Consider the following 25,767-nt stretch of genomic DNA (forward strand, 5'->3'; position numbering starts at 1 on the left):
CGTGTATCAAATAACATTAATATGTGATTGGTGCATTTACTAAGAGATGAGGTGTTTAGAGTACATTCACCTCGTCTACTTGCTGCTCTGCTGTGGTTAAATTTAGGACTGAAGGAGGCTTTTAAACTTCATAATCAGCTTTTTCAGGTGAAAATGAATGCTCCTGCTTCCTGTCCACAGAGTATTGGTTCTTTTCACCTCTTTCTTCCTCAAATGATGAATTTGTTCTGTGAACTTCAACCCCCTCGAGGAAATGAGATGCCATTAGAGTGACTTGCATGCCATCTGGCTCTCATCTTCTCATCGGGAGGCGGGCCGTAAACACGTCTTAAACACAAGTCCCTGAATGCGTAACTTACTGGAGTTTAACATCCCTCTCTGTCTACCTCCTCTCCCTTCAGGCCTTTCACTGCTCGTCTCTCTCTAATTCTGTGCTCATGACCCTGTATACGCACAAAGACGTCATCAGCTGATCATAAGAAACCAGCCAGACTCCCGTCTGATTTCTCCTGATTATTAGACAACCGGTCAAAACATCCGGCGGCGTTTCCCCGCAGGCTGACTGTGTCTGAATGTTTTTGGCTCTTAATTAGTTCTCCCGCTTGACTACCTGGCCACCTGTCTGCCTGGCACACGTTTTTTTGAAGCAGAGCTGCACATTTAGAGGCAAAAATGTATAATCCTGATTATTTAGTTGAATATAGGGATGCTGATTTCTCTGGATTTGAGGAATAACATGTGTTTTATTAAAAAAAAAAAAAAAAAAAGGAGCTTAAACAACCCGTCTGTGCATATTTAAGCCCTTTAAGTCAGTTTAGCCACGTGACTACAGATTGCTGCTGTCCAGTGAAAACCATGTATCACCAAATTTCGTGTCCTTTTAAATATTCAAATCAATTGAAATTTTAAGTGTTCCTTTATGGGTTGAGAAAATCCCTTTTCTTCTTAACCCCTTACCATTTTGCCCTCTTTTTTTAGATAAATAATCAGCAGTATATGTCACATAGAAGCGGTGTACATCACCTGAAAGCTGGGAACCTGAAGATTAATTTGTGTCAAGTTGTTCTAGTCATTAATAAGAAATGAATAATAAATTAATCAATCAATTAAAATAAATTGTGAAAGTGTATTAGAGTGTAGAACATTGTAATAGAAGTATATGATGTTCATTTGTTGTAGTTGTTGCAGCAATTTTTGGGTTGATACCATTTGTTACGCAGATTTGGTGCTAAATTAAAAAAAAATGTACCATTCAAAATACCACATTAAGACACCTGGATCTTGTGGAACATCATAGAAAAAGCCATGCTGTGATATGGGATCAAAATTGAGCGTAACTTTGTAACGTTCTGTAGCGTTCTTTAGCGTTCTTTAGCGATTGTTGGTACCAATGGATTTCTTAGGTTTTCTAGTTTAATATGATACCAGTATCATCGCTCTAGTTTGAAAACTCAGCCCGTAACAACTTCTAAAAGACAAAACAGCAGGCTGTCTGGCTTTTAAGGGGTTAAAGTAAATAAACCATTTAAAAACCAAATGGATCATCTTAAAATAAAAAACCTACCAAACAGACAGCTGTTGATTTCCTTTTCAGTACGCTACTTGAAACCTTTCGCGTCTACAAAAAGATTGCCCTCTGTGGTGTTTTTTGTGTTGTATTTACTTCTGTTCCTTTTTGTGTTTGTTCTGGGCTTGTTTTCCCCAAAACATATCCGTGAATGCATTGCTTTTTCTGCAGCATTCGTGTCGGTCACATAGTACATGTTGCACATTTAGAGTTGGTCATGTGTCATGCAAAGGCTGGATATAAATCCAGTTGAACTCACTGTCCCTTCACTTAACTCCTTAGAACTGCTAGTAGCCTGCAGTTCCATAAATGAAAGGGGATTTCCTCACAAGGACAAACACACATCTTGTCTTTTTATTTATTATGAACTCCTCATTTTTCTTGTGGTCACATGTAGTCTCTTGTTTATGAGTATAATATAACAACAGCAGGACTTTTTAGAGGGTAACTTCAGTATTTTTCAACCTTTGTGTCTAACTGACTGATAGAAACAACAATTTCTGAAATTGGTCCAGTATTGAGGGAGAGCGTTTTAGACGGCAGCCGCTCACAGGCTACAATGTGGTGCTATTGGGGCAAGCTGGCACCGTCATTTACGCCTACTAAAAGTGCTTGTTTTTGCCATGACAGGCTCTGATTGTTATTATAAGTGTCTGACATTATGGAAAGAGTCTCGCTCAAGGAGAAGTCTCGTTCTGAAATCTGGCGAGGTGACGGAAGACAGCGGTGGAATAGTGGAATACATCCATGCCCGTCTCTGGGTTGGCTGATCTTGGTTTAAAGGGGACATATCATGCTCATTTTCAGTTTCATACTTGTATTTTGGGTTTCTACTAGAACATATTTACATGTTTTAATGTTCAAGAAACACATTATTATTGTCTGAATATACCTGTATTCACCCTCTGTTTGAAACACTCTGTTTTAGCGTCTGTCTCTTTAAGAACCCTTCCTGAAAAAGCCCTGAAAAAGTGAGTTTTTCATGATATGTCCCCTTTAATGTGGCGGTGGAGGAATTTTACTGGATTCTCTGGTATCCAGAGCCGAAACAGTCCAGCATCTCGAGCCTTTTGTCCACTTGTTCCAGCATTCAGCTCAACTGCCCATTTTTAGACACAACAGCTAGTCGTTAACAACCTGTTACTAGACCATCATTTTCTCGCAGGTCAGGGCGAAACGAATGGATTTGAAATCAGTGCAATTTGGTGTTATAATGTGCAATTTAGTAGTTCATTCATTCCTTGTCAGAATAGGTCAGAAAGGTGCGTTAGTCATACAGTCTGTTGCTATTTGTGCTCTTGGATGAGCCTGAAAATCAGAGATGGATGAAAATGTGTTTCAGGTGGTTGAATTATCTTAAAAGTCTTATTCTTAATCTTATTCCTACAATTTTGAGACACGATCTCGCCTCATTATTTGTTTTTGTTTTTTGGTTTCATGGTCACCAAAACATGTTTTCATGCACCGCTGCACACATTCTCACAAAAGCCTGCAGTGTGGTTTTGATAAAAAAGAAGAAATGAGGAAGAGCGACGGAGTGAAGGAGGCAGAGATCAGGAGGAGAGATATTTTTGACTTCACAGCAGGATGTCTGGAGAGAGAGAGGCTGACGTCAGCTCGTGATTTTGCACCTTTTGTCACATTTTGCCTGGAAGTTTTTTGCTCAAAACGATGTCACCGTTGCAGTCTCGCTTGTGCACAAACAGACCAGGAAAAAAAAAAAAGAAGCACCAAAAAACCCTTCTTGCATCCTCATTTCATCTCCACACATTCACGCTCACACACAGCCAGCCCCTCCCCTCCTCATCCGCTCTCCTCCCAGAGGCACAAAGATATTTTTATCTTCCATAAAGCCCAAACGCTAATGAAGCATCGACGACACAAATACATTTCCACGATTTTTTTTTTCTTATTCTTTTTCCATATCTGGTTCCTATACCGCCACTGCTGCTGTGACACACTACAACATCTCTGTCTGCTGTTGTGAACGCAAACTGTCACCGTGCGTGAGTGTCAAGATTAACGTATGTTAGTCGTGACTGAGGCATTTCAGCGATAATTGCACGATTTAAATATCCATTTAATCACATCTTGAAATCTCGTCGGGTTGAGAGAGGCAGCGAGGTGAGATGATTCTACTTACTTTCAGTCCATTTACTTGTTTCCAGCATTTTTGTGAAACTGTGTCATAAAATAAGACCTCCCAACACACACACACACGACACTTTGTTCAAGTGTCACTTAGATTTCATAAGTGGCAGATTAAACAAAAAGACCCTGTGAACAAGGACACACACAAACTCGGATGTCTGCACCATGTTATCGCCATCGAGGGATGTGCTTTCAGCGAGCGTGATGCAATACATCGTCATATACAGTATGCAGATCATATAAGGCCACATCAGGTCAGTATGGGTTATCGTTCCTCTTCAGTGCCATCAGATTAGTGCTGAGGCAATGTGATATACCTGTTCTCTACTTTCTCATTTTGATAATGAATCTACGGTTTAGGGCTCTCTGCAGCGTTTGTTTTTTGCTTTTGAAAATGAATATGACGTCACGTTACTCGGACTACAACAATAAAAGCGGTGACTTCCTTGTAATTAATAGCTGGATTGGATATCGGTGACAAATGGAGCCGATCTATTTAATTCTATGTTTAAATACTATATACATTATATACTCAGATTTTAATTCCTGTTTTACCAATTTGTTGCTGTATTAAAAAGGTTCACATTTCAATAGTTATTTTTGAAGATTTTTTAGTTGCTGGTGTACGATTTATTATATTAATAATAAAGAACAATTAAATAAATTCATAACTATGTGTTTATTTGTTGCACTTTGTTTTACAAAGTTAGGAAAACAATAATTAAGTCCAGCCTGATGTTGCCTTTCACATAAAAGAATCAAGAATCAAAGCTCGTAAAAGTCAAAGTCCACTTACATTTTATTCTAACAGGCTTGTTTATTTTAGTTAGTTAGTTAGAATACAGTATTGTTATGGGGTTTTTTTGCCAACAGAACTGATTTCAGTTCAGCAGCACAGAGAAAAAGTGCCTCTATAAGCTCCAGTCAGCAACACCTGCATCATGAAAACAAAGTGACTAAATACTAAATACTAAATAGCACCGCCGGCAGCTTAACACTGCCTCGAAGCCTAAACAGCTTGTAATGTGTGTGTTGACTGTACCGTCTTATCAGGTAGCTGAAGGTTACTGACTTGCTTATGGTAGCTTAGCCGCATGGAGGGAGGATTTTAATGGATTAGAGAATTAAACCTGGAGGTTCGGCGTTGTGAGGGGTGCGATTCGTGCCGCCGCCGCCGTCGTCTCGTTTTGGAGTGACCGGCTGTCACTGCGGGGTCACCGAGTCGCGAGGTTCGTCCTAAAATACACAGGGCTTTGCTTTGATTAGAGGAAGCGTATCTCTGTGTGTGTTTATACATGTGGACTGCTCAATAACTCACTCCTGATTTCCGCACATGCTCTTTAACCCCATTTACCTTCATCTCTTCCATATCAGCCTTCTGCATTTCTCTCCCTTTTATTTAGCCGGTATCTCTTCCTGCATCTCTACACACCACATCTGGTTTCTCTCTCTCTCTCTCTCTCTCTCTCTCTCTCTCTCTCTCTCTCTCTGGTTTTAGTCGTGGCCATCTGGTCTTTTCCTGCAGCCACGATGAAGCGTTTGCCATTTCGATTAAGCAGAAGGCAGCTCCAGTGACGGGGGAAAGAGTAACTCGCTCTCTCTTTTCTCTCTTTATGTCTCACACCGGTGCACTCATCCACACGTGTGTGGCACATGCAGCCGTTCATGTTCATACAGCTATTCATGCATACAGTTAAAGCTATTATCAACCCTTGTACAGGCATGAAGGCCATGTCAGAGAAAACTGTGGAGGTATTCACAGGATCAGCTGCGATACAAAAAGGCTGCAAAATGCTCAATATTTCATGTACTGTAAATACATTATCGTCCAGTACATGACATCACACCAGATAAAGGCTAAGTTGCAGCCTACGTGCATTTTTTTATCTGTTCAAAATGTACCTTAAAGGGAGGTTTAATACTCTTATCAACATGGGAGTGGACAAATCTGCTTTCTTTATGCAAATGTATGTATATATTTATTATTGGAAATCAATTAACAACACAAAACAATGACAAATATTGTCCAGAAACCCTCACAGGTACTGCATTTAGCATAAAAAATATGCACAAATCATAATATGGCAAACTGCAGCCCAACAGGCAACAACAGCTGTCAGTGTGTCAGTGTGCTGACTTGACTATGACTTGCCCCAAACTGCATGTGATTATCATAAAGTGGGCATGTCTGTAAAGGGGAGACTCGTGGGTACCCATAGAACCCATTTACATTCACTGATCTTGAGGTCAGAGGTCAAGGGACCCCTTTGAAAATGGCCATGCCAGTTTTTCCTCGCCAAAATTTAGCGTAACTTTGGAGTGTTATTTAACGTCCTTCCTGACAAGCTAGTATGACATGGTTGGCACCAATGGATTCCTTAGGTTTTCTAGTTCCATATGATGCCAGTATCTTCACTAGTGTTATTATCGTATTAACTTTGACAGCCCTATTATACAGTATACATAACCTTTATATCATCGGTGACTCCTGTACAGTTCAGTCGGATGTAGGATGGAGTCTAAACGTGTTCCTGTGGATACGTTTGAAGCGTCTTCCATACGTATTTTTTGAGAATATAATTTGACAAATGAGAGCCACTGTCTGCAAAATGTCTCTGCACAAAAAGCCCTGAGGGGAAGAGTCGGAGAGAGAGAAGAGGAAGAGAGTAGTGTTGAACAAAGCAGAAGGGATTAGCTCCAGTTTTAATTCAGAGCTCTCTTTTTTTTTCTTCCTCTTCCTCCCTCCATCCTTTCTGCTCTCCCTTTCTCACCGCTCTCTATCTATTCTCTCTCTCTCTCTCTGTCTCCCTTGGCGGCTGCTGTTTTTTCCGCTGCCCTACACCCGGGGCCAGGAAGTGTTGTCCATGGTGACGGCAGGAAGTAAAGCCTCGGCTGGTCAGTCGGAGCCAGGTCTCCAAAGGCACGCAGAACGCCAGAATGCAGCTCCTTGAAATATCTTGTTTTCTCATTCAGCTAAGACGCCGTAGACGGTCTTAAATGTTGCACCTCTTTCTTATTTTGTTATGAATCACAGAGGAAAGACAGGTTTTGTGTGCACATGCAGGTATTTGAGAAAAGACAGCATCTGGTTTTACTAATGAATCAGCCCTCGTCTGTACAGAACAGCACATTTTGCTCCGTCCTCTTCCACCGCTTTTCGTTCTAGAACGTGCGTTCACACTCACGTCCTGCATTTATTCTGGCGTTCGCCCAGCGCAACACTTTGATTTAGTTGCTGAAAGTCTCCCATGGTGTTTCTCTCTCTCTCTCTCTCTCTCTCTCTCTGTCTCTCTTTCGATGACCTTTACCCTCTGGCTTTACGAAAGCTTGTGCCAAAAAAATCCGGGGATATCTGTATGCAGGGCACATCCACACGGTGCCCACAGTGTGTGTGTGTGTGTGTGTGTGTAGTGTGTTTGTGTGTCACTTAGGAGGATTGGTTATTCACTCTGCCTACACAAACTCCCTCACCGATGTTCTTCTATGACTTGGAGAAAAAATGTGAGGGAGGAAACATGCATGTAAACAGATAAACATGTAGTTGTTATTACATAATGTGAATACGTTAAGTAAATATAAAACAGAAGATGGTAGGTATTTGAATAAGAATACACAAGGATTCTTGGTAGGATACTGGATGTAAATGAGTGCACAGTACCTGTGCACATGAATCAACCTCATTAAAGCTGATGTAGGCGAGATTGGAGCCAATATGATTTTAAAAAAAGCTATTTTTATAAAACGGTCGCTGTATCGTGACAGTACATGAAACAGGTAACCCGAAAAAAATCACTTTCAAACTCCGACCAAACGGTCAAACTAGGCAGCGCTGATTAAATATGAATCAATATTATGTTACTGTAATGCCTATTTCTCTACTCAAATGTTTTCAGAATCATCATGCGAAAGTTTGTAACGCGGCCGCCGTTGTTGACCGGAGAACAGCCAATAGGAACGCTCTCTCAATGAAATGACCTGTGATTGGTCAAAGTCTTATGTCACGGGCTAGATTTTCTAAAAACTGAAAACAGAGCCATGAGGAGGTGCAGAAGTCTAGTTTTCTCTCAGAACACTTGAATTACAATATGCTGAAAGGTTATTATGGAATTTTTGCCCAATGATGCCAAAAATATACTGCCTACTGCACCTTTAAGTAGTAGACTATGTAAACTTCATGACAAAATTTGATGAGTGGAAGTGAAATGGTAATGGTAAATGGACTTGCACTTATACTGTTTAGCGCTTTTCTAGTCTTCCAACTTTATACTGCGGGTGTTTTCACATATAGTCCTTTTCAAACGAACCAAACTCAGTCCTCTTAAAGTGGACTAAAAGGGGATCAACAGAAAAGGGACTCTGTTCTTTTAGCGTTTACATTGTCAGAGGACTCATTTCTCTTTCTGGTCCACTTCAGCTCTAACGGGGCTTCAGTCCTCTTTCTGTTCACACTATAGTTTCTCTGGAGCTCAGACCCACTTAGGGTGTTTTAGGATGTCCTGCCTGTGCAATCAATGCAATTATTAATCTGTTTTTGTCATCAATTATTACAATCATAACGAGCATTTTGGAGCAGGACTTATGCAGAGAGAAAGTCTAGTTTTTCTATCCTCAAGCGGTGGTCGTAAAATGTACATGCATAGTGTCTCTATTTTATATTTTAAAAACTGTAAAAACATCTCCTTCAAACAACTGTTTTAAATCAAGTTTCTCGCCGAAATCCAAACACATTTTCTTTTGTCCCGGGGACAACGGGACATCATTAGTCTTGTGCCTCGATGGTACCATAGAAAAACGAGTACCGTCACATCTTAAGAATTTTTTTTAGATTGTTATTATTAGATTAAATGTACTTCCCTTATTCTGTATAAAATCCACGTTGGCTTTTACTGTACACAGTGCTTTAATCTGTAATCGACTGAAAGTACAGGCCAGTTGCGTAGTAAAAGTAACTGCTGAGGATTAAAAGGATAAGGCCCGCGGTCCAGTTTTCAATCGTATTACAGGATCTTCCACACCAGATGGAGTTGCCCAGTTGTCATGGAGATGTTCAAATTTAGATTTTTTTTCCTGAGCATTTTAAAAGTTAAGATATATATTTTTCTTAATGTCAACACCAAGATCAAAAACCATCAACGTGTTTGTCCTTTGCTCAGTACTTTCCAGCCATCCTGCTCTCCAAGCCCGGTAATTCCTTTTGAAGATTAAAACATGTTGAAGGGCTCTATGATGCTGAAACAGCTGGACACTGTAGTTTTGAGCCAACCGTTAGTCAAACAGGAGTAAATTGTGGATTTGGGTGGGGACTATTTTTAGACATGGATTAATCCACATTTGGTGTTTTTTAATAGTTTTTTTTGACAACAGTGGAGCTCTAAGCCACGGATGAAAACGCTATATCAGGATTTTGCTTCACAGATTATACTTGTAAACAAGTTTGTTGTTGGTTTTCATCATTTCATGGGATTTACTCACAAGCAGCCACACTAGCCGCACGGCTCTTGGGATGGCAATGTCTGTCTGTTGGTTGGACTAGGGTTGGGCGATATGTTAACATTTTCCAAACGGCCTTCCTCAGCCCAACAACTGGCAATTTGAAAATGTCAGCAATGATTGCTGAAATGAAGTTACCAAATTTGGAAAAAAAAAAACTGGCTTTGAGATGATGCACAGAAGAAGACAAATCAAATAAGAGAGAGAACGGTGATTTTAGAAAAAGTGATGGATTGTTTGAAAAAAAGATATTTGAATCAACTGCACTATTTTTACACACAGCAAATCTTCTTTGCTCCTCAATGAAAAATGGGCCAGTGGCCTATATTCTGCGGCGCTTCACGGCTTCTCCCCAGATTAGCGCGTCCTCCTTTCCTCCGTATCTCTCTCTCTCTCTCTCCCGATCTCTCTCGCTCTGGGCTTTTGAAGTGATGAGTGCTGGCAGTACTCGCCGCCTCATTGGACACGAGGCCGTCTGTAAGGAAAAGGACCAAACCTCCTTATTTCTCTCTGTCCCTATGTGCTCCGTCACCTAACCCCCCTCTCATCCCATAATCCCGTGCACAATATCACTCCCCTCGCTTTTCCTCTTCACTCCTATATCCCTCTCCTCGCTGTCCGGGCCCTGTGGTGTGAATGGGGAGGGAGCGGTGCGACCGGACGAGGGTTAATCCTGCGGTAATGGGTGGGGAATCTCTTCCAAAGCATGCAAATACAAGCAGGACATCCGAGAGAGAAACAGCAGGACTTACAGAAAGAGGGCGAGGAGGTCGGAACAAGTGAGCAAAGGAGGGTAAAGACAGGAGAGTTAGTTCGGGCAGTCAGCATTTTAGTACTATACAGTATAAATAAGCTTTATCGTTAGGCATTATTAAGAATATTGTTGCTTTTTAAATGACAAACATGACAGTTTTAAAACTAATAAAATACTGTTTTTTTTCAGCTGAGATGCTTTGGTTGTCTCTGGTTGCTATGATACGCAATATCTGCAGAAGTAAAAATGTCGGCATACGGTAGAGTACTTGCTCCGGATGAAGGGAACGCCTAAGTACGTAGTGGAGAGAGGACGGACCTGTCGGTCTATATGTATTCATTTCTCCATTGTTGTTGTTCTTCACTTATACATGTAGGATGTGACGGTTGATCTTTGTGGTATTTGTCCCGCCCCTCCTCCATCGTGATTGGATGGCTGGGTAAAAAAAAAGTGACCTTGACGAGTGCAGCGTTTTACCCAAAGTTGAACATTTTTCAACTCTCACTGACCAGAATAAACAAACAAACGTGCAGCGCTCAGCGCACAAAAGACGCTCGGCGCCTCGTCACGCTGCTGGCGTTTGTAGTGTAGTGTAAATATGAGGTGCCCCCATTGCAAAGAATTAAAAAAACAACCCGTTCTCACTCCCAACTCGTCAAATGTGAAGTTAACGTCAACCATGACCGTTTCCTAACCCTACCCTAAGTGGTTGTGTTGCCTAAACCTAATTTCCTGTGAAAACTGAACGTTTATTTTGAAAGGACACTATGCATGTAACAAGCGTATATTGAGACGCCGTCCCTGACACGTCCAAAAGTAACGCAAGAGGGCTCCCCCCGTGTGTCCCGTGGTCACTGACCAAGCAGCGCTATTTGACGAGTTTGTGTTGTCAAAAAAAGAAAAAAACATGCCCATAGCGGTTGTGGCGGTTGCTTCCAATCCCCTGCGGTCGGCTTGTCAATAGCGTGGTAATGCACAATTACAGTTATTGCTACAGCCCTAGAGTTGGTCTTTTATTTGGCGGATCAGTGTACATAAAGGGCAATGTTCTCAGTCAGAGAGACATTTAAGTAAGATTAATGGTCAGAAATCAATTGTAATGTTTCCCAGCAGCAAGATGCTCCTGTGATGATGATGACGACCTCATAACCTGACCTGCGTCTGTAAAGAGCAACCGGGATGCTTAAATATGAAGAATGAAAGTAGTGATGACGAAGGGAGAAGCCAAAGAGGAAGAAAGAAGCGGCGTTAGTTGAGAATGATGAGGATGAGGGTGAGGGTGAGGGGGCGGATGGCCCAACCTTGGAGCGGCAGTGTGTTTGACCTTTTCCATGTCAGGATTGTATTTTAATTTGAGACGTAAATGCATGTTCCAGATGGCGACGCGGCGCTTCGCAGTGAAAAATGACATACTGTACAAGCAACATAAATGTCATCCTCCTCACTTAAACTGGCATTTTGCAACAAAAAAAAAAACGTCACATCTGCTGATAACAGCCAGACTGAGTGCTTCACCAGCGGCGGACTAACTCAACTGTTCGCTCATCACCGGTATGAATAAATCATAACGTCCATTACTGAATCCATTTCGTAGTTTGAGAGATGCGATTATTATAAATCGCGTCAGCAGATTTAGGGTATTTGCTGGCCTTGAAAGTGCATTACCAGAGTTGTAGTGGCGGCATGTAAATATATTCTCAAGTGCTGTATTTAAGTACAAATTTGAGGTACTCACAGTTTACTTGGGTTTATCCATTTCATGCTTTATGCTTCTACTCCACTCTATTATTCGACAGATATAGTAACTGGAAACTTTCCAAATTAAGATTTTATAAACAAAATCTGATGTATTGTTATATATTAAAACTACCCAACACTGTATAAAGTAGTTAAGATGAACTCCATCAGGACTTTTAATTGTAGCGGGGTATTTTTATATTATATTATATTATATTATGTTGCTACTTTTACTTAGTAAGTAAAGAATCTGAATTATTTATTTTGTCGATTAGTCGTTTTTTATGTTTTTTTGTGTTTATTTCCAATAACCGTATGAGCACGTCTCTGGTAAACACAAGATTTAAAGTGATGCTTTTGTTTGATTCTTTGTGGAGAAACTCAGTTTTACGGATCTGTAAATTAAATCAACTAATCGATTCGTCAAATAATCACTAAGAATTTCTTTGGCCGAGGACGGACCGACCTAGTGGCTGGAGAGAAGGATGTCTTGGTCGCTTTCTTAGCCTACTGCCACGCCAACTTGGACCCAGATAAGCAGCTAAAAAATGGATGGATGGATACATTTTCTCATAAACCATGTGATCACTTGAATCTTTTTTTATTTTTGAGTCAAGAAATTATTTAGACAGCAGATGGAATTTTCAGGGAAATCCAGAAACAAAAAATGCTGCGCCCAATCAATCAATCAAAAATGACGCATTCATGTCCATGTAGTCAACCGGTGTGCTTTTATTGCAGCATTTGGTACATTTCATTCAGGAGACGGAGGGTTTGCAACAACTGGCAGAAACCGAACCAGAATGAGCACAGGCAGAGAATCAAAACTCAAACTGCCCCCTACCACCTCAGTAGAAATAAAAAAGGAGACACCGCTGCATGCTACCAGCATGGTGTCGTTTCTGTAGCCCAGCAGGATGCCAACGGTGTAGCATCGGTGGATAAAGCTGTTACACGGCGATGTGCAGCGATGGCTGGTCGATCCCTGCGGTGACCGGACAGCGTGTCCTCCTCCTCCTCGGTCGCCGTCTGCAGGGGCCGTCTGTTTGTTGTTTACTATTGGAAAAAAGAAACCTGCAGAGAGGCGGATTGGACCGCTTTAGCGCCTGTGGCGAGCACTGATCAATGTCCGATCAATGCTGCTTGAGAGCCAGTCAGATTGGTTTACACAAAGGTATACAGAATAGAGGGCAGACTGCATGGGATTTGCATTATTTGGTGTTACAGTCTGTGTATGTACCGCCTGAACCCAGAGGGTAAACAGAGAGAGATTCAGGGTCTAATTGTTCCTCAAGTAGCCGACAGGAAGGTCGAGTTTGGGGACTTGCAATTTGTAGAAATAATTTCAGATCTTGGCAAAAGTATTTCTATATTAGTCATGCATTTATTATGTATTTGCTTGAATTAAAGTGTTTAATTCCCATCCATCCGTTTTCCATCAGGAGTAATGGAAAAGGAGGTATTATGAAAACCAAAATATTCAAAGAAATGTCTTTAATTAGTTCTGCCAACATGGCCAGCAACCACATCCAGTACAGCACTGCTGTTAAAGCGGAATAGTTTCTGTGTTTGTACAAGGACAGCCTTTCATTACATGTAGAATTACTCACTTCAACCAACCCTACTATTCAACCCAAACCTCAATACCTATGCTAGGTTGTGGAGATAACCGCTTAGCAGTCCTTGTGTCCTTGTTTGTACTAAGTAATTACAAATCCTCAAACAAAATCCTCAGTTAAATTAGTCTTTCGTTTCATAAATATATACTTTCTTTGATAAATAGAACTCGTCAGTGACCTCCCTCACGTTGTGGCGGGCGGGAGAGTTCTGAGAGTTTTTGACCGCAGTGAATATGTTGTTTTTGAAAGGCTAAACACCAACACATGGATTAAAAGCAGAATATTTTGTTAGATAAAAACCCGTTGTGAGTCTAAAACACACTTATTTACACAGTATCTACAATAGGTATAAGGCTCCTCTGTTTGCATTCTTGCTTTGTTAGATGTAATAAAATTAATACCAATACTTGACCCATGGTCTTGATAAAAAAAAGACTGTAAATGCGTAACGTAAAGGGATATACCAGCACTAAGAGATAATACATGTAACAGTGGACAGTTTGAACACAACTTAAAACTTAGTAACAGTCTCTCACTGCGTGCACAGTGTTGATCAATGTAATAAACGCAATAAGAGTGCCTGTAAACTAGAGTATCTGCGAAGGTTGTTATCTCCTGCTGCTATAATATATGTTTCAGCCATTGCTTCCTGTCGGTAATGCACGCAGTCGCCTCAATAAATACAATTGTGCTGCATTAGGCAGCAGTCCAATAGCAACAGAAGGAGAGGGACAAACATAAATTTAAGATTGTTGAGAATCATTTTAGCTAAATATGATTTTTTTTTTTTTTTTACAGTTGGTTTCATAATGAGCGATCGTGAGCACATGGATTGAAGTGAAACGCTTAAAAAGAAAAGGCAATTAGTTCCACGCTCAGAAACGCAAAACGATATCCGTGGATGGGTAGGAGAAACTCCTGACCTGGGAGGTAGATTTTGGAGGCGGACATTCGCTTCGACTTGCAACTGTGAGCTTCTTCTTGCCTCCCACTCTCTAATCCCTCACCTCCTGGCGCTCCTGCAAGGCTCGAGATATGTTCAGGAAGAAGGTTTAATGCACTGAGAGATATAGATAAAGACACAAATGAGAGAAAAGAGATCCCACAACTCCATTGCGTTATTTAGAAAAAAGATTTCGTGAGGTAATTATATAATCTTTTGTTGCATTTTTTTTCATTTTTGGAACAAGAGCTATGTTGTTTTAGAATAGATATCGCCATACACGGACACGCCGAAAAGATTTTTGTAGCGTCGAGGTGAGTTTCATGGGAGATTTAAAGATGGCGAGTGGGTGGGACTCCTACACTCTGCCTCTCAGTCCATCTGAGTAGTGAAATAGAAAAAGAAAATATTATACTGAGAGAAAGAGAGAGGAGGAGAGCATAGGAGGTGGTGAAATGTCAGGGTATATTTAATGAGAGATTTAATGAAGGAGATAGAGACGAGCTGCGTGTACTCACCGTGTAAAACACAAAGGAACAGGACGGAGGGAGAATTAGAAGAAAGAATTAGGAGGTTGTGCAGTATTGAATATCATTTAGCACATTTATTTTAACCAGTTTGCCGCCATGTTATGTTTACTGTTTGATGCCACTTTGTCTGGTTTATGAGGGATAGCTGCGGGATTGGATCTCATCTTGTCAGTGCTGATTAATCCATTAGTCGAGCAACAGAAACCATTTGATGGTTTCCATTTCTAGCTCCTCAAATGTGAGAATTTGCTGCTTTTGTCTGTTTTTGTTTGATCGTAAGTTGGAAACCTGTGAGGACTGGACTGGACTATTGTGGTGGATATTTAAAAAAAAAAAAAAAAAAAACAAGCTGGCACTTTATAGAGACTTTTTAGACTGATTTATCAATTCATTGTAAAAAAATATATATATAAAAAAATTTATCAAAAGCATATTTAAAGTTGAAACTAGGGTTCTCAATCGATTAAAATATTTAATCGCAATTTAATCGCACATTTTTTATCTGTTCAAAATGTACCTTAAAGGGAGGTTTAATACTCTTATCAACATGGGAGTGGACAAATATGCTTGCTTTATGCAAATGGATGTATATATTTATTAATGGGAAATCAATTAACAACATAAAACAATGACAAATATTGTCCAGAAACCCTCACAGGTACTGCATTTAGCATAAAACATATGCTCAAATCATAACATGGCAAAGTCAAGCCCAACAGGCAACAACAGTTTGACTATGACTTGCCCCAAACTGCATGTGATTACCATAAAGTGAGCATGTCTGTAAAGGGGAGACTCGTGGGTACCCATAGAACCTATTTACATTCACGTATCTTGAGGTCAGAGGTCAAGGGACCCCTTTGAAAATGGACATGCCAGTTTTTCCTCGCCAAAATTTAGCCCAAATTTTGGAATCAATGGATTCTTTAGGTTTTCTAGTATCATATGATCTCTGTAACTTTACTCTAGCTCTAGAGTAAAGTCGGCTGGGATCACCCGCAACCTCACAGGTCTCAGAGGGTTAAGAAAAGCTTAAAAATTCACAAGTGAAAGTGCAAAAATGCAACTCATTTGACGCATGAAGACTAACAGCAACAAAGACAAAGAGGACAATACGTGAGAGGGTAAGGAGAGATGGAGTAAAAGAGCAAGTTAAAACTGAAAAACTGAGAAAGAGACAGACCAGACACACAAGGTCTGGATATATTGTATAGAAAACAGTACAACAGAGTCTATTCCTCTTTCCAGATCTCTGTCGGAGAGATTTTTTGAGCTGCTATCCCGGTGGTTTGGTTGCCATGGTGAAATCTAAAGGCTTGTCTCCATGCTGCAGTCCAGCACAGTTGGCCAGCGCTCTGTGTGTGTGTGTGTGTGTGTGTGTGTTTGAAAGAGAGAGTGTGTGTGTGTTTCTGTTTATGCACGGCTTTGATAAAAAGAGAGCCAAAGGAAGAAAGAGTTGTGCAATGATCTCATGACTGTCACGATGTCTCATATTGTCTTTCTTTCCGCACTGACATATGTGTGTGTTGTGTTTTCTGGCACTGCTTTGTACATTGTATCACCACGGTGGTTATTACGAACCAAAACCGGTGTCGTTAACAACAAAATGTAGCGTTTCAGTGTCGCACATAGACTTAATAACTTCCATGATAATCAAGTTGAGAAAAGGAAATTGTTTTTGTGTGCGTCAATCATCCTAATGGGGGCTTTTATTCTGAAAGGGAAGGGGGGGGGGGGGGGGGGTGGATGGTCTCTGCCCTGTCGCTAGGTAACAGTCTCCGGGCCTAAAGGCAAAGCTAGGCCTGGTCTCCATGGCAACGTCATTGGTGTGGAGGGTGAATGGGAGTTTTGGTGGTTGTGGTATGTATATATGTATGTCTGTATTTAAGAGTGTGTGCGCGCTCCGCAGGTTGATTATCAGCGCAATTGAAAAGGGAATAATGAAAGCGTCTAATGGAAAATAAGATAATAGATCTGATCTCTGCAAGTGCTCGAGGACTCTGCGGATACTGTCACAGCTTTCAGGTCAAGGTCTGCCACATTTGCGCTTGATATTATTATCATTATTTGTCCACACACACACACTGACTCAGGACTGCGCTCATGTACTTGATAGAATATATTGATCTGCTGCTGCCGTCCACTCTCTAAACACAAAGCGCGTTTTGTGCCGTCGTTATGCGCTCGCATGCTGTTGCTTCACTGTATGAAACCCCTTTGGAATGAGACATGGAGATAAAGACAAGAGAAAGGACCGAACAGGAAAAGAGACAAGAAAGGGTCAACGAGGAGCGAATAAAAGAGCGGTATAGGGAGAACAGCGCGTCTCGTCTGGACGGATAATGGCCTGATTGCACAATGTAAAGCAGACTATGCTGGATGTGGTTGGCGGGGGGGTTCGCAGTTTAGTCACGGAGTGGAAGAAGACTGCTTGGCATCCATTCATGCCATGAGGGCTATGGAAGCTCATTAACGACGAAACTACTAAACAAGTGCAAAAGTAATTCGAGGTGTTTTTTTGTTTCTGTATTTAAAGATATTGTATTTATGTGTATATGTATTTAAGTTTTCAAACCCTACATGCAGACATTTGGATTTCTTTACCTTAAGAAAGAGCCAGGCTAGCTATTTCCCTCTGTTTACAGGCATTATGCTAAGCTAAGCTAAGCAGCTGCTGGCTGTAGCTACATATATAACGGACCAATATGGGAGTGATATCGATCTCCTAATCCAACTCTCTGCAAGTAAACAAATGTGTGTATTTTCCAAACTATTCCTTTAAAGACTTGAACGAAAAGTTGTTGATGAGCTCCCCCAAAACTGTTAAAGAAAACTGTGAGAGCAGATTTCTAAGATTTTCTAATTTCCTTTTACAAGTGCAAAATCTTTCCCTTGCACATTGATTACAGCTTGAATTAATTGATTGCATATGCAAATGTTTTGTCACTAATGAACTTCCATATGTAACCCAACACACATACAGCATTAATGGTATATGTTTATAAAGTTATCTTTTAATTGTTCCGACTCCTTGAGCAGTTTGATATGAAGCTGAATTTGACTTTGTAATTATAATTTCAGTGACAACTCTTTCTCGCCCTCTCTGTCTTTCTCACATTTAAAGACACACACATACACACACACACACACACAGGCAGCAGAGACAGAGGACCGAGCAGACAAAAGCATGTTTGTGTTCATGAGAATGTGAAGCACAGTGGGTCTCTATGTATGGAAGCAGTGTCAGGCTCGTCCCAGAGAGACTAGGGAGGGAGGGGGGGCATCTTTAGTTCGAGGGGATTTCACAAACTCTTTTGCTTTGAGCATGACTACAATGTGCACAGGAATTTAAAAATGTGGGCCTTACGTCACAGAACTTTTTACAAAACGCTGATGCATGGTAATCTGCCTTTGCAGAAATGGCTGTGTACTAAAAGTAACTTTCTGTGGCATCTATCTGTGATCATTTATACATTTTGTCATTATAGCTGATCACACAATCATTCATTGTCATATGCAGCATTAAGATGAAGCATTTATGACCCATGAACACAAATATTTAATACTCAATGACGTTTTCTGCTTTAATCCAACATCAGAACACAGAGACATGTCATCAAGATCACCTGTGTCGCATATGGAAGCTGTTTTTGTTTTTTTTGTGAGATATTAAATTCTGACAAAGTTTCTCATACTTAAAAAATTGCTTTGTTTGCCACAAAAAAAGTGGAAAACAAAGCAATATTTAATAATACAATTATAATTTCTTTACATTTATCTTATAACAGTAACAGAAAGAAATATGAATGAGATCTATATTGTATACGGAAGCCCATTTCTGCCAAAAAAATAAATCATTGCGTTTCTTTTCCTTAAAATTGTGAGATATGTTATAATTATGACATGTCTTAAAAAAATAAATAAATGTTAATAAATAAATGTTAATAAAGAACAATATTTAATTATTTACTGTCATCTGTAACAGAAAGACCCGTCAGTGAGAGCACCAGTAAGCCCATTTTCTGCAGTGTCATCCTAATTACAACATACATATTTAGCGAGATGCTATGTCAGAATTCTGATATTACTAGGAATGTCACAATACCAGAAATTTAGTAGTCGATACCAATACCGGTGAAATTCCACGATTCTCAATACTCAATTCGATACCACGTTATAAAAAACAAATATACATACTGTTTTTTGCAAATGTATTATTAATTCCTGATGATCCGCCTCAAGTTTTGGCCAAACACTAAATGTTATTTTGATTTTTAGGAAGATTATATTTGAATACATCATGATAATGATATTTGATTTACCTTCGCCCACTCATTTTTACTGAATAGAGCTTGAATGCATCATAATGTAACCTCAATACGTTAGCCGTTATCTCCGTTATTTAGCCAAGCAGGACTGTGCTGCCCACCGGCTGCAGTTAACAGCTAACATTACTAGCTCTCCTCTTGTCGATTTTAACACAGATTTTTTTAACAAAGTATCAGGGAAATTTTCTATCATCCGCGGGATGACTGGACAATGTTAGTCTCGATCCCTGATCCCTTGTACCTGGTACTGTAGAACAACAAGAACTGTCACGTTTTCAGAATTTTGGCATCGACTTAGTACCGAAATATCCGTTCTTATGACATCCTTAGACGTCATAATTAGGACTACAAGATTAATCGATTCATCTTATAGTTAACTGTCAGAAAATAGGTACAAATATCACAATTTCCCAGAGCCCGAGGTCACATCTTCAAAATGCTTATGTCCAACCAACAATCCAACCCCAAGAAATTCAGTTTTTACATATACTATATATAAAAAAGATAAAATATGCAAAACTTCACATTGAGAAGCTAGAACCAATTATTCATTTATTTATTTTTTTAGGGGGGGTTTAATACAATTTTTTTGAGGGATCGATTATGAAAAATTATTTTTACCTATCAATTAATCTATTCATTGTTTCTGCTCTATTCATAATTATGACACGGTTTCTTGTAATTATTGTAAAGGAAAATCCACTTTTTTACATTTTTTTAATGAGATATTGTACAAGTGGCAGAAAATAGTCTCCACAGTTGCATGATCAAAGACAACAATAAAATAAAACTAAAAGTAAAACGGCAAAGTAATCACAAATATAAAATGAAAACATGGTTAATAAAAGTACTTAATTCATTTAAAAAAAAAAAAAATAACATGTAGCATTTAATTGTTTGAATTTCGATGGAAGGCCGGTACTGAATATTTTACTAGAAACATCTTTATTTGGCGGTTGAGAAAGAGTTAAAGGGCGGCAGTGAGAGGGAGCGATGTGAGGGAGGTGGTGGGAGAGAGAGAAACGCTAAATGTAGCCACTCTATCCATTGTTGTTTTTTGTTCCCCCGTTCTCCTCTAAAAGTACACAAAAGCAGCGCCGGTCCATTGTGGTGCAAAACAGAGAGCAGGCAGGGCGACCTGGGTCGAGAGAGGAGGCACAGGCACCAACACACACACACACACACACAAACACACACACACACACACACACACACACACACACACACACACACACATTCATGCACAGACCCTTGTTGTATTCACTAAGAGTTTAAGGTGCATATCCCTGCTCTCTCCCACGCAGCGCTTTGTGTTGATTGAGCAAGTTGCTCTGGTTAGAGAGGAGATGAATGTGACATTTAAGACTGAAAATAACACACACACACACACTCTCACACACACACACACTTTCTCTCTCGACACACTAAAAGCGCCCTGTCATCATTGTGCTCTCGCCCTGAGGCTGAGATCTTGGATCCGACAAACCAAATGCCACCAATTGGCCATTAGAGACAACAGACAAACAAATCACGACCTTAAATCAGCCTCTACACACATCACATGCTGATTTAAAGACTTAAAGACAACGTATAGACCTATTCATGTAGTCGCCAGTTTGTAGCTGGAAATGCACATTTTTTGTTTCGATCAAATTTAGTCATATTAGATACATCCCTGTTGTCTTTTCAGCTCAGCTAGAAAGCATCAACTTAAGCCGGCGCTATAATGTTCCACGGCGAATGCGCGCCCTCTGGTGGCGGCTGCAGGTAACAGCAGCGCCGTTATATAGGTCACACCACTCATCACGGCAGAGCCTCTTCTGGGGCTTTCTGTACGCCGTGTTTATCTGTGATGAGACTGAGGGGATCAGAGGCAGACAGAGCTTCGTGCCAGTGCCCATGATGCACTGCATTCATCCAGCTGCATGGATGCCAGGGACGGGGGGGAGGGTGTGTGTGTGTGACACAGAAAAGAGATGCACGTTTATGTCGTGGGAAGCTTATGTTAGATGGGTAGAAAGGGAGGCGATCGCTCCCCAAAGTTGCCAAAGTGTCCCTGAGCAAGACACTAGATCCCATTCAGCTCCGATGCAGCTGTTTTTAGGTGACCTTAATCATTTCCACATAGCTAAAACCGCCGCCTCGTTAAACTCACTAAAAGGGCTGGGGGAAATCTCTCCAGGATGGGAGATCATAGGCCTGTGGAAATCCTGAGGCGGTCATTTGATTGGATGTGAGAGTTGAAAAAGCAGCACCTTCCAGTTGGTTTTTGATTCACTGTTCCTTGTCTGCGCCTTTTTCTACAAAACTTTTGACATTAACTTCGTCATTTTACTCAACGGTGAAGGGAGACATGAGCCGTTATTAGCTGGATTATTAAGACATGTGCTCAGCTTTATTGATTTATTTTTTAGTTTTGGGCCGTGGCATTTTGATTTTGTGGCAATATTTGGGCTGCAACTAGGGCTGGGCGTTAGGGGTGTAAGAAAATATCGGAAATATCGAATATCGGGATATTGTGTTTCGTGATACTGTATCGATTTTAACTAAGTTTACATGCAAAGATGAATTAATTGCAGCCCTAAATCATTTCACCAGAAGGAATGTCGAACCAGTAGATTTTGACGTTTTTGCATAAAAAATTGACGATTAATAAATTGCCATTAATTTTGGTCTAACATCGATTTTGCATTTTATATACCTTTTGCACAAATTCTTTTCTTCCCTTGTAACACTTCACGTTGTGCAACTCACCATACTATCTGCAGTAATAATCTATGTACAGATATTTGCGATCATCCGGATTATGAAGTTGCATATGAATAGCTTGACCTAAATATGTTAATAGGCGAGATATATGAGCTGAAGCCTGCGGTTTTTTTTTCATCTTGATCTGTTTTTCTTCTACAAAACTGACACAGCTGAACGGAGCAGAAGGCCTCACAACACGCCTGAATCACTCTCTCGCACGTCTGTTTTTCTGTCTCTCTTTCACTGTGGTTTCTTGTCTTTCTCTCTCTCGCTGGCTGCCTGTTTCTGAACAACTCGCATGCCAACACACACACTCCCACACATACACACACACACACACACACACACACAGATTAATACCCTATCTTTGTGAGGGCAACTTAAACCCCGCGATCTCGACAACACTCATTTCTTAACGCTAGCCTGATCCGTAACCACTGCATGCCTGTGTACTGAATCCTCAAACCACTGTTCCTATTTCAGCTCTAAATCTGAAAACAAGCCACGTATTTGAATATCTTGCGTGCATACAGAGCTGCCTGTGATCTATTTCTGTCCAAGAAGGATGCTTATAAGTAGAGAACTGACTTTGTTTTTACAGATCCCGACACCTCAACTCAGAGTATCTGCAGATATACCGATCCAATATATTCTCTTTTTCCCCACAATTTAAAATCGGTGTACCTCCCTGCTTGATTTTATGTCAGACAACTAGAGCTGCAAAAATTAGTCGGCTAATCGCCAACTATTTTGATAATCTATTAATCGTTCATGCACTAATTTTTCATGCAAAAATGGCAGAAAATGCTGTTTTCAGCCTCTCAAACATGGAGATTTCCTGCTTGTTTCTCTGTTTTATATCATATTAAACTGAATATCTTTGGCACAAAACAAGACATTTAAAGACTTGGACTATAGGGAAACTATTTTCTGACATTTTATAAACCAAACAATTAATCGATTAATATAAGAAAATAAGCTGCAAATTAATCAATAATGAAAATAATCCAAGTAAATAAGACAAATTTGACAACCACCTTTTTCTGTGGTTCAGTAGCACAGAACTGCTCTTCTTCAATAAGTCCACTAGAGGGAGACAGAGAACCACAGAAATGTTCATTAAAGCTGGAGTTGATTTGATGAAAAGCAACTAATAACTCATGTTTTTATTCTCCTTCTCTTCACACATGATATTGTTGGTCCATTTTTACTGTACTATAATATATGTGGAGAGTACAAAGTTTAAAAGATAAGGAAAGCTGATGTTCTATATTTTTTCTTATTATCAACAACTAACGATTATTTTCACTGTTGATGAATCTGTCGATTGTTTGATGGATTAATCGATTAGTTGTTGGTAAAAAAATGTTGATCAGTGTTTCCCAAAGCCCAAGATGACGTCCTCAAATGTCTTGTTTTGTCCACAACTCGAAGATATTCAGTTTACTGTCATAGAGGAGTAAAGAAACCAGAAAATATTCACATTTAAGAAGCTGGAATCAGAATTTAGACAATTTTTTCTTAAAAAAAATTACTCAAACCAATAAATTGATTACGGTAATCGATTTAAAAGAATACGTAATTTTCCTCATACTGTCTGCCTGAATATGCCTGTATTTACCCTCTGACTGAAACGCTCCGTTTTAACACATTTCAACAGAATTGCGATGGAACTGTGTTGCTAGGCAACAGCTTGGGTCCATGTTTACTTCCTGTCAGCTGATGTCATTCACATACACTGCAATTGGAACCAAAGAACGTACAGTATATTGCCAAGAAGTGAGAGTCAATTGTTCGTTCCATTGCAACGTCAGCGCCCGGCAGCAAAGCTACTCTTCCTCCATTTTGGACTGAAAGTGACTGATCGGACACCAGTAAAACGTCCGCCTTAAAAGTGCCGTACAAAAATAAAACAAGATCATTTCTATTTTATTGTCATATTCTACCAAAATACCCTGTGTTGAACAATAAAATATTGTTGTATTGTGTTTTCAGTCCAAAATGGCACCCACGGCTGTTGTCAAAAAAACACCAGAGTTTTGTCTTTTTGCTTCTATACCCCTTGCCGGATCTAAACTGGGACACATTTAGAAACTTTGAAATGGCCTATATATTGTTAATTTGCAGAAATCCTGACTGAGATTGAGCATTTCGATACTTCCACAGTATTTATACAGCACTTAAACCTGCTTTATAATAGAAAAAGACATTAAAATCTCACGTTTTACAATATGGGACCTTTAAGTGTAGTTGGATTTGGTATTTTCATGAGTTTTTCGACAATAAAGAACAATTTAATTGATGATCAGTTCAAGTATAATAAACGTCAACATAAATGGACAACCTTGTGATGGAAAACAAAAGCCGAATGCTGACTATAGTCCTTCACTGAGTGCATAGATCCCCCCTTCGGGACGTCTGTATTTAAGGTGCAAGACAGTGTTTCGTCCCGTTTTGTCACATCCTGTCTTTTCAGTCAGTCTCCTCTTTCAGATACAAAGAGAGACGATTGACCGGTTTTGATGTGCTCTGTTCTCAGTGTCTTTGTGCTTTTCCATCCCACTCTGACGGTATGCTTTTGTCATTAGCTAAGTTTTCCACTCTGGAGTCTGGGAAGTAGGTGGGCTGTTGGCACATTGAGAAATGTAACAACATTAGGTTATTTTCAGTGGCTTTTTTCTTTCGCCCCTTTTAGTTCCTGTTTACATTTGGCATCATTTTATTCAGCATCTCTAACTGTTTCCCCCCTCCCTCTCTCTGTCTCTAAGCAGACCATGGCGGAGTACAGCTCTCTGCTCAGCGACCTGTCTGAAAACATCACCAACGAGGACTTGGAGCAGCTCAAGTCGGCCTGCAAGGAGGACATCCCCGAGGACCAGAGCAACAACATCACCTCCTCCAAGGAGTGGTTCAGCTACCTGGAGAAGAACGACAAGCTGGCCCAAGGTGAGAAACAACAGAGACACAAGATTGAGCTCCAAGATTTTACTCCGATATAAACTAATAACAACATTTCTCATGCAGATAATCTGTCGTACATCGAGCACATCTTCGAGATTTCGCGGCGACCGGACCTGCTGACGAGGGTGATCGAGTACCGCACCACCGTGCTCAAGATCTCCGAGGATGACGAGATCGACACCAAGCTCACACGCATCCCATCAGCCAAGAAATACAAAGGTAACGAACTCACAGGACACAATGCATCAGTTTCCTAAGATATATATATATAGATATACGCCATTACATTAACATTATATCTTCTTGACATGATCTCATGTGTGAAATAAAGATTGAAATAACCAATAAGGCCTTTAAGAGGAGGATCATGGATCATGTTGCAATAAAATGTTCTCCTCTCAGCCGGCTGTTTGCTGCCGTTATTAGATGTATTTCCTTTCTACAGCTTTTTTGTAGCTCAGTTCAGTTCACAGGGGAAATTTAGCTTCAAGCCAGGCTGAGTTAATACAACATAAAAACACAGGTGCACTGGCCACATAAAAAAAGCTATTAAAAATGATTAAATGTCTGTTTATCGCACTTCTATTCAGGAAGCATCATTTTCATGACGTTGCACTAAAAGAACTTTTTTTCATCTTGTACTGTGATTTTTTTTCTATTTCTACACAGTTGTGTTTTTATTACTACTTTTTAATATTATTTTTTTTAATATGTCATATCAATATTTGTTGCTTTATTTATCTCCTTCTGCTGCTTGCGTTCTGTCATTGTGTTTGATCTTCTCCACTCTGGAGAGCACTTTGTGCATGAAAGGTTGAAAGCTCTATAAATAAAACTTAAAATACAAGTAATAACAAATAAGATTAGCCCAGACAGAGCAAAAGACTGAAATGCATTTTCCCACCAGACTTTGTGTACTTTTCGGTTTTCAATACA

The 25,767-nt window shown here is 40.1% G+C and overlaps 2 protein-coding genes across 3 annotated transcripts in view; one reads left to right on the forward strand and one right to left on the reverse strand.

Moving 5' to 3' along the window:
• The window catches only part of pea15 (proliferation and apoptosis adaptor protein 15), a 60,248-nt gene that overhangs the window by 21,733 nt on the left and 12,748 nt on the right, over positions 1-25,767 (forward strand). For both annotated transcript variants that reach the window (XM_074623758.1, XM_074623757.1), the window contains exons 2-3: positions 24,642-24,816; positions 24,895-25,050. In XM_074623758.1, coding sequence (XP_074479859.1) covers positions 24,645-24,816; positions 24,895-25,050 — 328 coding nt within the window. In that variant the 5' untranslated portion in view covers positions 24,642-24,644. The remainder of the gene's footprint in view (positions 1-24,641; positions 24,817-24,894; positions 25,051-25,767) is intronic.
• The window catches only part of supt16h (SPT16 homolog, facilitates chromatin remodeling subunit), a 163,669-nt gene that overhangs the window by 4,577 nt on the left and 133,325 nt on the right, over positions 1-25,767 (reverse strand). The gene's annotated exons all lie outside the window — the stretch shown is intronic.

The sequence above is a fragment of the Sebastes fasciatus genome, chromosome 22 (genome assembly GCF_043250625.1).
Source record: "Sebastes fasciatus isolate fSebFas1 chromosome 22, fSebFas1.pri, whole genome shotgun sequence".
In the NCBI taxonomy this organism is placed as follows: domain Eukaryota; kingdom Metazoa; phylum Chordata; class Actinopteri; order Perciformes; family Sebastidae; genus Sebastes; species Sebastes fasciatus.